General features: G+C 59.2%; 1 protein-coding gene across 1 annotated transcript; it reads left to right on the plus strand.

Annotated features, from left to right (window-relative positions):
- The first annotated feature begins 5,643 nt into the window (after window positions 1-5,643).
- SOX8 (SRY-box transcription factor 8) lies at window positions 5,644-10,881 on the plus strand. The gene is made up of 3 exons (XM_049903261.1): window positions 5,644-6,243; window positions 7,611-7,843; window positions 8,731-10,881. Exons 1-3 carry the CDS (start codon window positions 5,819-5,821, stop codon window positions 9,480-9,482), a joined length of 1,410 nt encoding a protein of 469 aa, XP_049759218.1. The 5' UTR covers window positions 5,644-5,818; the 3' UTR covers window positions 9,483-10,881.
- Window positions 10,882-12,499: the final 1,618 nt, after the last annotated feature.

Below are 12,499 nucleotides of genomic sequence, written 5' to 3' on the forward strand. Positions count from 1 at the left end.
CTGGCTGCTGCATGCCAACGTCCCACCCATGCTAGCTCGTTCACAGGCACTCCAACCCCTCTCCACCAGAGACTCTGTGACACGCCCAGAGCCAAACAGCCATGGACAACAGCGTCAGGCCCCTGTGAGGTCAAAACACCCCCCTTCCGGAACCTCAAATCCTTTTTGGAGTCTTCCAACTCCCTACCTTTTCCACACCTATATCAGTGTCCTGGGGTGGTTGTAACACAGTACCACACAGGAGGCTTATAACAATAGGAATTCATTCTTTCACAGTTCTGGGACCAGAAGTCCGAGATCAAGGTGTCAGCAGGGCCATGCTCCTTCCAAAGGCTCTAGGGGAGGACACTTCCTTGGCTCTCCCAGCTTCTGGTGGCCCCAGGGGTTCCTAGGCCTGTGGCCACATAACTCCCATCTCTGCTTCTGTCTTCTCACGGCTTCTCCCATGTGTCTGTCTCTGTGTCTCTTTACCTCTTTTATAGGACACCACTCAGGTGGGATCGAGGCCACCTATTCCAGTATGACCTCATGTTAACTGGCAGCATCATCAAAGACCGTATTTCCAAAAAAAGTCACATTCACAGGTACAGGGCTAGGACTTCAGCATGTCCTTTTGAGGGACACACTTCACCCATAATGGTAACTTTTAGAGCTACTCTTCCCCCATCTTCTGTAGCCCAGGCCTGTGCCTGCCTCTTCAAAACCTGCCAGCATCCCTCCACAAGATGAGAGGCTGGACCTCCGGGCAGAAATCCCAGAGGGAACTGCCAACCTCCAGCCAGCAGGACGCCCCAATTCTAGGTGCCCTCCGAGACCCAGCCACCTTCCCTGACGACTAGCCAGTGGGGGGGTGGGGACGAGGGGAGCTCCTTGATCCTGACCAAGGAGCCGCTGCCTTCCCAGGCTGACAGAGGCGACTGGGTGGACAACACCAGTCTGAGCACAAAGATAACCCTTCTCCCCCTGTCTCAGGTCATGGGGCTGTGGGAACAGGTACTGATGGACCTGTTTCCACAAATGACATGGCCCCACGGAAGGTGACATTAGCGTTTGCAGCTGGGGAAGTTGGACATCCGAGACAGGCAGTGGCTCTCCCCACCACCTTCCCAAGCCCCCACCCATCCCCAGTGGGGGAGGCAAGGGGTCTGAGACAGGCAGTGGCTGTCTCCTGCCCCCATCACTGTCCAGTACCAGTCCCCAAGGGGATAAATGCAAAAGGAGACCCATAATTACCCCTGCCTTCTGTCCCTTCACTAGAACCCTCGGCAGCAGAACTTTGGCACAGAACCATGCCTGAGCCTTCTGGAGGCCAGCGTGCTCACAAACTGCGCCATCCACTTCGTGCTTTGAAAGGACTGTGTGGCTGTCGTCCATTAGCCTGAGCACCCACCACGGGCAGTCTTAATTAAACTCCCCTTCCCATCGTCAGAAAAAAATACTTGGGAGAGGCAGAGATCGGTTTGCAGGGTGTGTTTTAATTTGCCTTTGGGGCTTACAGGGGTCTCTGGAATCTTCCATCATGGTGGGGGAGGTCAGGGCCCATGAGGCCAGCCGGGGCCCTTCACGCAGAAAAGGGGATTTTTCTTCTTGACATGTTTATTCCAAGCCCCATTTGCCTTCCCAGTTGTACTTGGAACACGACTTGAGGTCTCCACTTTGGGAGGATTGGAACATGGGCATCTTGAGCCAGGAGCCTAATTAAATCTCGACATTGGGCAGGATAAGGTGGCACAGCTCCCGGCAGTGCAGGCTTCTGACAAGATCTCGGTGAGTCCGATGAGCAGGCACCATGCTTTCCTCCTGTGCTCAGGCTAAAGCCCCTCCCAGCTGCTGCTCAGAGGAGCCAAAGGCCCAGGACAGAGAGGGGCTTGGTGCCCCAGCAGGGCCTGGGGCCAGGTAAGGGGCAGAGGCCCAGGGGATAAGGGTTGGGTCCCAGAGGTCCTGGAGAGCATGGACCTGGAATGGGGCTGGGACTGGTATCATATAAAACATTCTGGTGCAGGGTACCTGCTCGAGCTAGGAATGGAATTCGCTGGCTTGTGGGAACAAAGGGGTCCTTGGGTGGTGCAAACAGTTAACGTACTTGGCTGCTCACTGAAAGCTTGGAGGTTCAAGTCCACCCAGAGACACCTCAGAAGAAGGGCCTGGCAATCTGCTTCTGAAAAATCAGCCATTGAAAACCTTACGGAGCATAGTTCTACTCTGGCACACACGGGGTCGCCATGAGTCGGAATGGACTTGACTGTGAATGGTGCTTTATTAATCAGCTAAGTTGCTGCAATTGCACTTTTTTTAAAAGGGTGTTCTGAACATTAGGGAGCCCCTGGGTGGCACACACGGTTAAGCGCTCAGCTGCTAACCGAAAGGTTGGAGGTTCAAGTCCACCCAGAGGCACCTTAGAAGAAAGGTGTGGCAATCTACTTCCTACAAATCAGCCACTGAAAACCCTATGGAACAAAGTTCTACTCTGACACACAATGTCAGCTGATGCATGGGGTGGGGAGGCAAGAAGGGAGAGCTAAGAGAAGGGGGAAGGGGAGCAGGTCTGCACCAACAGTACGTGGTCCAGGAGGTGGATGAAGAGGCAGTTCAAATAGCTGCCCTACAAGTTTTCGAAGCACAATGGCCCCTCTCTGTCCAGAGACACCCTGTGCTCCCGGTGCCTCGGACCTTTGCACATGCTGTTCCCCTGACAGGAATGCTTTCTTCAACCTCTCTTCACACATTTGGAAGCTTCAGGTCTCCGCTGAATTGCCAACTCCTCAAAGAAACCTTCTCTGGCCATCTCAAAGCCCCCCTCCCCCAAACCACATGTCCTAGTCCCTTGAGATGTGTTTATTTACTTGTTTGCTTTCTGCCTCCTCTTCTTCATCTCCAGCATCTCCAGGGTGTGTGCAGTGTCGTTCCAAGCCATAGCCCTGGCACCTAGAAAAGCCCCTGGCACACAGCAGTCACTTAATAAATACTTGGCAAATAAGCCCACTCCAGATACCTTTCTTTCTGAAAGCTATGTCCTGGGAGGGCCCCCTCTGGCCATAAAGGTCATGAAAGGAAGTTGGCACTAGTGAAGGATGGAGGCCTCCAAGTGGCCTAAAGACAATCCTGGGAGGGGACTTTGGGGAGCCACCAGACATGTTAGCTGTCTGCCCTGGTCTCCTGGGCCTGAATCCCAAGTGCCACGATCAGGAGGGGCTGCGCCCTCTCTCTTGATCATATTCAGGGGACATGCCCGCACTCATTCTCAGCCGGCCTGGGCCATACCCTGCAGTGATGCCCCCATCATCACCCACCTCCTGGGAGTGTGATGCACTTGCATGCCAGGGTCATCAATCAGTGCCCCATCAGTCCCCTGGGGGTCACTATGGCTCAGGGAAAGGATCAGGCCTGCCATGCTGTGTGTGACCTTGGTCACTGGACTCTCTCCCAGGTCAGCATCCTCTTTGCTAGATGAGGTCACCTCACTGTGTCCAGGGCGCTGGGAAATGGGTGTGTGGTGGCCCTGCACAGGTGAGGGGTGGGCAAAGAGAGGCTACTCTTCAGTAACATTCCAACCTGCCCCCCAACCAGCAACACTGACCCAGGGACAGGGGATGGAGGGATGTGACAGTTTGGGGCACCTCCATCTGTCCTCCCTGTGCCCCTCTTTCATTTGCAAGGGTCCTGCATGGACTAATAGTTCCATGGGTGTCCCCAGGCAGCTCCATGGCTAGTCCCTTGAATGCCACATCTGAGCTGTGGGGAGGGGGCTTGAGGGAAAGAAATACCCCTTCTCGGGGAGGAGCTTTCCTTCCTGACCTGATCCCTCAATGTCAGCAAGTGAGGGATGTAGTGCCTCAGAGCAATGGGAGGCGAGTGGGAAGTGGGAAGACAGGTGACTCTAGGGCACTGTCCACCTGCCACTGTTACCTGAAAGGGCAACACTGCCAATGACACTTTCCTTGACGGTCAGGGCCACTGGACCAGACTGAGTACAAAGACAAGGGTGTCACCCCAGCAGGTGGTAGAAGACCTGGGCTGCCCAGGTATGATGCCAATCCCTTCTCCGCCCTGGGGCCCTCGGTGCCCTCAGTGCTCCCAGAGGTCAGTGTTACCCAGCTTCCAGGCACTGGTGCAGGCTTGACCAAATATTCAGCTTTGGGGTTGCAGGCAGCCCTGGACCCCATGGGTTGAAGCTCTGGTGCTTTTGGGGGACTGGCCAGGGTGGGGTCAAGCGTTCACATACATCCTCCTTTCTAAGGAATTTGCTGCTCTGAGGCTTTGGGTAGCTAAAGTCACCTGGTGCCAGTGACCTTAGCAGGGGCCTCTTCTCCTCAGCTGGCATGGGCATGGGAGGCATGTCCTCAGAAGTAGTGCTCCCGGGTCGGCAAAGATGTGCGGGGTCGGCAAAGGTGTTCCAGCACGACCCTCCAAGTTTGGGTTTGGAGTTTCTTGTTCACAGATCAGGCCCTCTGCTGGCCGGGTCAGCGACAGGGCGTCACTCTCCTGAGACTGCAGCGGTCACTCAGTAGGGCTGCGATGACTTGGGGGTGGTGCACGGTTGGGGAACCGGGTGCGCTGGCGCAGGGTCACCCGTTGGCAAGCTCGGAGACGCTGGTGGCTCCCAGCGGCCGTCCAAAGGGAGGGATGGTGCCGTTCTTGGGGCGGCCAGTTCATCGCCTTCGCGGAAAGAATCCGAGCCGCCCTAGAGGAGTGCCGGGCCGGAGGCCAACTCGCGGGGGCGGCCTCAAGCGGGGACTCCGAGACGCAGCTCAGCGTTTGTCTCAAGGGAAACGTCCCCTCTCCGGCCCTGCCGCCCCCACCAGAGCTGCATACCCCCCGCTTCCCCCCGGGCACGCCCACCTCCTCCTCTCCCCGCGCCCAGGGCGCAGAGGCGAGGAGCCGCCTCCGTCTCCGCCGACCACCCAGGGCTGCACAGCCTCGGCGCCCCACACCCGGGTCACGCCCGGAAGGTCCCGGGCTCTCGCGTCCGGCCACGCCATCCGCCGGGCTGCCCCGGGGACTCGACAGCCGGGGTCAGCTCGCCCGCGCCCAGCGCCCCAGCCAGTGGTTTCTACGCTGTCTTCCGGCCGGGCCGGGGCCTTGGGTCACCCGGCTCCGCGCACGGCCTGCAGACTTGGGTGCGCTGGGTGGCCCCTGCACATCGTGCCGGGCGGCGGGCGGGGACCCGCTTTGGCGCTCCGCGGTCGAGTCTCCCCGGGGCCGCAGGCTGGCAGGGATGTCCCCGGCTCATTCTGGCTACGGTCCAGACGTCTGGGCTCGAGACATGTGGGGGTGAAAAGCCCCTGAGGTGTCGCTTCTCTGCAGGACCGGGGTGATGGGGAGCACAGGAGACACGACCGTCTGCGGAGAGTCCCGGCGGGCTCAGGGCACCCAGGGCGCCCTGCCACCTCTCTCCTCCTCGGCTCTCTTGGGGGTAGCCAGGCGCCCCAGCTCATCCTGGCGGCGGGGCGCGCAGGGCACGGGCAGGCCACGTGGGGCACGCAGGGTGGGGCGGGGACCCGGGCGGCTTCTTGAAGGGTGGGGGGAGCGGAGGGGTCAGGCTCCGCCTCGGGGGGCGGGGTGCTCTCCGACCAATGAGGGCCGGGCCGGGGCGGGGCCTGGTGGCAACAGCTTAAAGAAACTTGTTGCGGGCGCGGAGACGCACCAAGCGGCAGTGGCGGCGGCGGCGGCGGCGGCGGCGACGACGACGACGACGACGACGAAGCGGACGGTGGGGACGAAGCTTGGCCGGCGCGGCTACTTCGGGGCGAGGAGCGTCGGCTCCGGCTTCGGCAGCAGCGGCGGCGGCACATCCCGGAGCGCCCCGCGCGCGGCCCCGATGCTGGACATGAGCGAAGCGCGCGCGCAGCCGCCCTGCAGCCCGTCGGGCACTGCCAGCTCCATGTCACACGTGGAGGACTCGGACTCGGATGCGCCGCCTTCGCCCGCCGGCTCCGAGGGTTTGGGCTGCGCGGTCGGCGTGAGCGGCGGCGGCCGGGGCAACGCGGGCGAGGCTGCGGCGGAGGAGCGCTTCCCGGCCTGCATCCGCGACGCCGTGTCGCAGGTGCTCAAAGGCTACGACTGGAGCCTGGTGCCCATGCCAGTGCGCGGCGGCGGCGGCGGCGCGCTTAAAGCCAAGCCACACGTGAAGCGCCCCATGAACGCCTTCATGGTATGGGCGCAGGCGGCGCGCCGCAAGCTGGCGGACCAGTACCCGCACTTGCACAACGCGGAGCTCAGCAAGACGCTGGGCAAGCTGTGGCGGTAAGCGGGCCAGGTGGGAGGGCGGCGGGCCAGACAAGGGAGGACAGCGGCGAGGGTCCCGGGTGGGTCCAAGCGGAAAAACACTCCCTGGCGAGCCGACTGGCGCCAGGTGCCGGGATCTGGGCGGGCAGAAGACAGGAGGAGAGTAGGCCCCCAGTGTACTCAGAGCCTGGAGTCCGATGCCCAGGGGAGCTGCTGGCGTGCGGAGTGCGGGCACTGAAGCTGTGAAAGTCCCGCGTGCTGCGAGCGAGATGCGAGGTTCGTGCCTTCCCGCTGAGAGGTCTGGAAACAAGGCCCAGCGCAGTGGGGAGCCGCCCTTTGGAGGTGTTCCTTTCATTGCGAAGGGTCTCCTCCCGGGCTCCCTGGCTCCTCCAAAGGCAGCCAGTGGCCCCCTCAGCAGGCCCCTTTCCACAGCTCTCCATCTCCTCTGCTTCCTCAGAGCCCCTTGAAAAGGAAGGGGTGAGACGAAGGGGCTCCCGCGGAGGCCAACTTGGTGCACATTGGCATGGTGAGGCCGTTTTGTTTTGTTCTCTGAAGGGGAAAGTAGGACATCAGCATGGCAGTGCAGTAGCTGTTCACAGTGCCCACCCCTGCCAGACGGCCTCTGCCTGGGTTTGAAGTGGATCTCTGGGATTGGGGTGCTGATTCTCTGTCTTCTGCTCCTGGTTTCTGAACCAGAGCTCAGAGCTTACCGGTCTCCAAGAGCACATATATCTCCTTCCTGCCTTCTGCTCAAGCCTGGGGCACATCCGCCAATAGACCAAGCAGTGGCTGTGGCCCCGGGCAGTCCCCACACTCCCCACAATGCCCTGTCCTGCAGGCAGTTAGAGGCCAGCTTCTGGAAGGGTCTGAGGGGACAGTGTGTGTCTGCAAGTCTGGGAATGGCTTCATCTGCCCACCCAAGCCCCGGCACCATTCCCGGACGTCTCATTTTTGTCTCGGTGTAATTCTCAGTTGGATCCGGCCCCTGTCCATCTGTAAAAAGTAGAAAGCCCCAAAGGGAGGGACAGACACACCCTCGGAGGGGGAAGTAAAAGGAGGAAGGTGGGGAGGGAGATGTGCAGGCCTGGCGCCAGCTGCTTGTCTGCCCATAACAATCCCACAGACCGGGCCAGCGTGGTCCTGAAGCTTGAGCTGCCTGTCCTCATGCTGGGGGAACACTTGGCATGAAGAGTGCATGCAGCAGGTTCCTGGTTTGGGGTTGGTCTGGGTCACTCTGAGAGTTTGAACAACGGTCCCGGTATCTGCCACCAGCTGGGCCACAGGCCAGTCTCAGGGTAGCATGTGTGCCAGTGCTGGGACACTGTGGGGCACGGGATACCCATGCTGGGTGCACCCCAACTCTGACGACTTGCTTGGCCCTACAGCCTGCTGAGTGAGACCGAGAAGCGCCCCTTTGTGGAGGAGGCTGAGCGGCTGCGGGTGCAGCACAAGAAGGACCACCCTGACTACAAGTACCAGCCACGCCGGAGAAAGAGCGTGAAGACCGGCCAGGGCGACTTGGACTCCGGTGCCGAGCTGGGCCACCACCTGGGCAGTGGTGCCATGTACAAGGCCGATGTGGGCCTTGGTGACATGCACCACCATGGCGACAACACAGGTGGGTCTGAGAGCCCCCACAAGGGGTGAGGGAGGCAGGCATTGTGGCTGTGACTATGATGATTGATAGGGGTGGATGGGGAGCAGGGATCACTCCAGTGTAGGTGCCCTTCTCCAGGTACCCGGAAAAAGCCCCCTGAGTGCCTGCTCACATGTTTCTGATACTCAAGGGGGGCTGCATAGCCCCTTCTAAGTGCTGATGGCCTGGTAACTTTGCTTGGGCCCTGTGACTTGAAATGTGGGGTTTTCTGAGAGTCAGTCCTGCCCAAGATGGTTCTCTCCCCCTGACCTCTGTGGGTTCTGTGGAGCACTCACTGCTGACCCCAGTGCCCGGCAGCCTCACCCTCATGCCATCTCCACTTGCAAATTCAAGCCGCCCATATGGTGGTCAACAGCCCCAGATTCAGAATCAGGCTGGCCAGGTGGTGTCCCGGCTAGCAGAGCAGCCAGGGGCAAGTTGGTGACATCCCGTGAGCCTCAGTGTGCTCAGCTGGGCCATGGGGAGAAAGGTTTTGTGTGCATGAACCGTTGTGCACACAGGGCTCCGTGATCTGGAAGCATGCCCCAATGCCAGCTCTGGCCAGCCAGGACTGCTGGCTCCTCGCCCCACACCTTGGTTTCCACAATGACGCTCTCGTCAGCCTCAAGCCTTCCCATGGAACGATGCTGCATGGGATTTTCTTGGGCAAGGAGTGAGGGAGGTCTGGGTCTGGCTTGGCTAAAATTTCTGCAAAACGTGAAGGAACAAAGAACCGTTGCTCCCTACCTGCAGTGGTTAGTTTAGCCGTTGGTTGCCTCCCGCCCTGACGCCGCCAGCCCGCTGGCCTCGCTGGCCCCACCCGCCCCCCACAGAAGGGTCATTCATTCCTGAACATGCTGTCTCCGCAGGGCAGACCCATGGGCCACCCACCCCCCCCACCACCCCCAAAACAGACCTGCACCACCCAGGTGGGGGTGGCGGCAAGCAGGAGCTTAAGCTGGAAGGTCGCCGCCTGGTGGACAGCAGCCGCCAGAACATCGACTTCAGCAATGTGGACATCTCAGAGCTGAGCAGCGAGGTCATCAGCAACATGGACACCTTCGACGTCCATGAGTTTGACCAGTACCTGCCCCTCAACGGCCATTCGGCCATCACCGCTGAGCCGGGCCAGGTGGCTGCTGGCTCCTATGGGAGCGCCTCCTACTCCCATGCAGGGGCGGCCACCAGGGGGGTGTCCTCACCTTGGGCCCATAAGGGGGCCTCGTCAGCCTCAGCGTCGCCCACTGAGGCAGGCCCCCCACGGCCCCACATCAAGACAGAGCAGCTGAGCCCCAGCCACTACAGTGACCAGTTGCACGGCAACTCTCCCAGCCACGCTGACTACAGCTCCTACAGCGCGCAGGCCTGCATCACCACGGCTTCCCCCTCCGTGTCCTCTGGCTCCATCCCCGGCTCGCAGTGCGATTACACCGACCTGCAGGCCTCTGGTTACTATGGCCCGTACCCTGGCTACCCTTCCAGCCTGTACCAGTACCCCTACTTCCATTCATCCCGTCGGCCCTATGCCTCACCCCTGCTTAACGGCCTGTCCATGCCGGCTGCGCACAGTCCCACCAGTAACTGGGAGCAGCCCATGTACACCACACTGACCCGGCCCTGAGGGGACCTGTTCCTGGCCACAGGGAGGAGAGACCTGGCGAGGGAGGAGGACACTTTCTCTACAAAGAAAAACAGTCCTGGAGATCTTCCGGAAGATATGTGCTCAGGAGGGTGGAGGAAGCAGCCGCTGGCGTCTGCGGGGAAACCACGTTTGGTTACGGGTGTCCCTCTGCTTCCATATCTCCAGAGTCTCACCGAGACAGCTATTTCTTCCTTTTCCCTCCCTCTCTGCAATGACGGGCTGGTGACTCCAAGATGAAGGATGGCCACCCGGTCACTGTTCCAGAGGACCCTGGACACCAGCACATTGGCTTCGTGTCTCTGTCCATGCAGGACAGCCGTTCACAGCACAGAGAATACAGGTGCCGGCTGCATTATGGAGGCCTGGAGGATCTCCGGGACTGGCTGATGATGTTATCAGGGCAACTACAGATCACCTGGGATTCACCACGCGAGCATCTCTTGGGACCAACCAACCCGTGTGCACTGAGGCGTTTCTTGTAGTCAGAGCTCTTCCAAGCAAGGTTTGACAGTGATTAACACTCATTTTTTATTTTGGAAGCATAAAAGTGTTTGGTTCATTTTGAACGCTATTGAAAATGTATTTATGTTCTGTATTATTTTATGTTTAGTTAATGAAGTCATTTGTGCAAAGAGTAGATTTTTAAGACAGAATCGAAGTTGCAGAAGCTTAGCAAAGGGGAGGTGGGGTTGACGGTCTTGTTCCAGGCACGTGGAGGCTGCTGGGGGAGGCCTGGGCAGCTCCTGCCTCTCTGGGGCTGGAAACCCGAGGGAGGAGAAGGGGTTTGTCTTGTGTCTGTGATCAGGTTGCAGCCCCTCAGCTAGGTCAGAGTCTGGAAGTTATGGGCATTACCGAACCTTGGTCCCTGCCTACACCCACGCTGAGCTGCACAAGACTGGAATTTTCTGGGAAGGGTGGCTGAAGAAATGCGTATATTCAGCTCTTAGGAACCAGGTGTCACCTGCCAAATGGTAAAACTGAAACATTCTCTGCTGAACATTTTTAGCTCCTTAGTTGTAGACGAATAACACCTGATTTACCTGCACTGCTTTTTCCACCGTATGCTGAGCATATGATAACCGCCTACTTCATGGACACCTGTGCCTTGAAAACTTTGTAAATTTAAATGCATTGGAGAGGTTGCTTCTTTTTACTTTTTCTACTCTTTCTTACCTTTTTCTAAAAGACATTTTTTTGTTGTTTTTGTGTATTTCTTTCTTGGGGGGTGGGGAACTGCAGCAGACTCATTTTTATCAATCTATTTTTCTGTGAGTTTGCAACTACTTTGGATGTCACTTACCTGCTGTGTCTCACTACTTCCTGGCCAAGCAACACTAACTTTCGTACAGATTGATTTGATAAAAATTAAAAACAAAAAAAACGCTTTTTATCTACACGGGGTGTGTTTTGTGCATTGCTCCTCCCACCCGGGTATGAGTGGCCACGGGGTCCTTTGTGGAAGGGATTGGGTGGCGAAAGCCCTGCCAAGGGCTTCTGATGGCTTCCTGGCTTAACCCTGAACTCGCCCCTGAGTTAGAGAAAAAACAAAACCAAATCCGACTCATAGAAAGGCTTGTCTACATTCTCAGGAGGATGTGGTCACTGGAGTGCCCGCCCCCCAGGTCCCCACCAAGGGTGGGGGAAGCTCCCTGGCCCAAGGGGAGGTGGCCAGACGTCACTGTCTTTCACTGATTCCCATCTCAGATGCTCTGGGAAGTGGGGTGACATGTCTTCCTTTCTTGGGGGGCCTCTTCAGTAGCAAATGGGTCCAGATGGAGCAGACTCAGGCTGAGTTTTCTCCCAGGCAGGCCCTGGAGCTGGTTTCTGGGTGGTGGTGCTGTGCAGGGAGCTGGCGGCATTTTCGGCCCTGGCATGCAGCCAGCTGGGAGCTGCTTGAAAGCCCTGCAAGCACCCGGCGGAATTTTCTGCTTGGCAGAAAGCGTTTCTAGGGAGAAAACAGTCTGGAGAGTCAGGCCTGTCCCCCACCAGGCCACAGGGGTACACTTGGGGGGCTTCCCGGGTGGGGGAAGCTGTGAGGATGTGGGCTCCCCGGGGCTCTCAGTTCGGGGTGGGAAGAGGGTTATGCTTCCTCAGGCATCCGAACACACAAGGCAGTGGGGTCTGCAGTGGGGTGGCCAGTTGGAGGGGTACCCTCCCTGCTGCTCCTCACCTACTGGCACCCATGCGGCTGCCCTCCAGACCCTGCCCCTTGCCCCTTGGGGAGCCATGTCCAGGCTGCCAGGAGCAGTGTTTGGGAAGAGCTGCTCTGATTTATGAGCATCTGTGAGGCAGGGCTGTGCCAAGCATGAGTGGGGCGGAGTCTAGGGATAGGGCTGCTGAAAGCTGGGCGCAGGGCCGCCTGCTGCCTGCGTGGAGCCTCCCAGCCTGTCCTGTGCCCAGCCAGGGGCTGGCTAGGCCCATATGGCCCTCGGCGTTGAACCCTCGGTGCTCAGCTGGCCAAGGCCAGCTCGCTGCCCCTCTCTAGTGCCGAGTTTGCCGCGGCCGTGCCAGGTTCCCAAGGACCCACAGGCCCTGCCAGGCTGGCTGTGCTTGGGCGGGCTCTGAAGGTTAACTCCTGGGGGTCTGGGCTCCTGACACTCACAGGACATCCTCCCAGCTCCCCTGGTGGGAGCAGCCCGAGCCCTGGGTCTGGCCTATCCTCTGTGGATCTACTCATATTTAAACTTCCAGAAGTTTTGATAGGGGGCACAGCCAGCCCCCCGCCGACTCCGTGCCCTGGCTAGGCTGGGGGACACCAAGAAGCTTTGTCCCCACTTCTCCAGGCCCTTCCACAGCCCACCCGGGCTCGGCCTCTGCCCCTGCCCCTCTCAAGAGAGCCCATCCCATCCTTTCCCATGACAGCCGAGTGTGCTTCCTGGGCCAGCCCGTCCCCTCATGCCTCAGTTTCCTCTCCTGTGAGAGGGGAGGTTTGGTCCCACCCCCCTCCACGGCATTTCCAGACCGACCTGGCTGAGGGCTGCTGCCTTCTTCCCCAG

This window comes from Elephas maximus, chromosome 12, assembly GCF_024166365.1.
Source record: "Elephas maximus indicus isolate mEleMax1 chromosome 12, mEleMax1 primary haplotype, whole genome shotgun sequence".
NCBI classification, from domain to species: Eukaryota; Metazoa; Chordata; class Mammalia; order Proboscidea; family Elephantidae; genus Elephas; species Elephas maximus.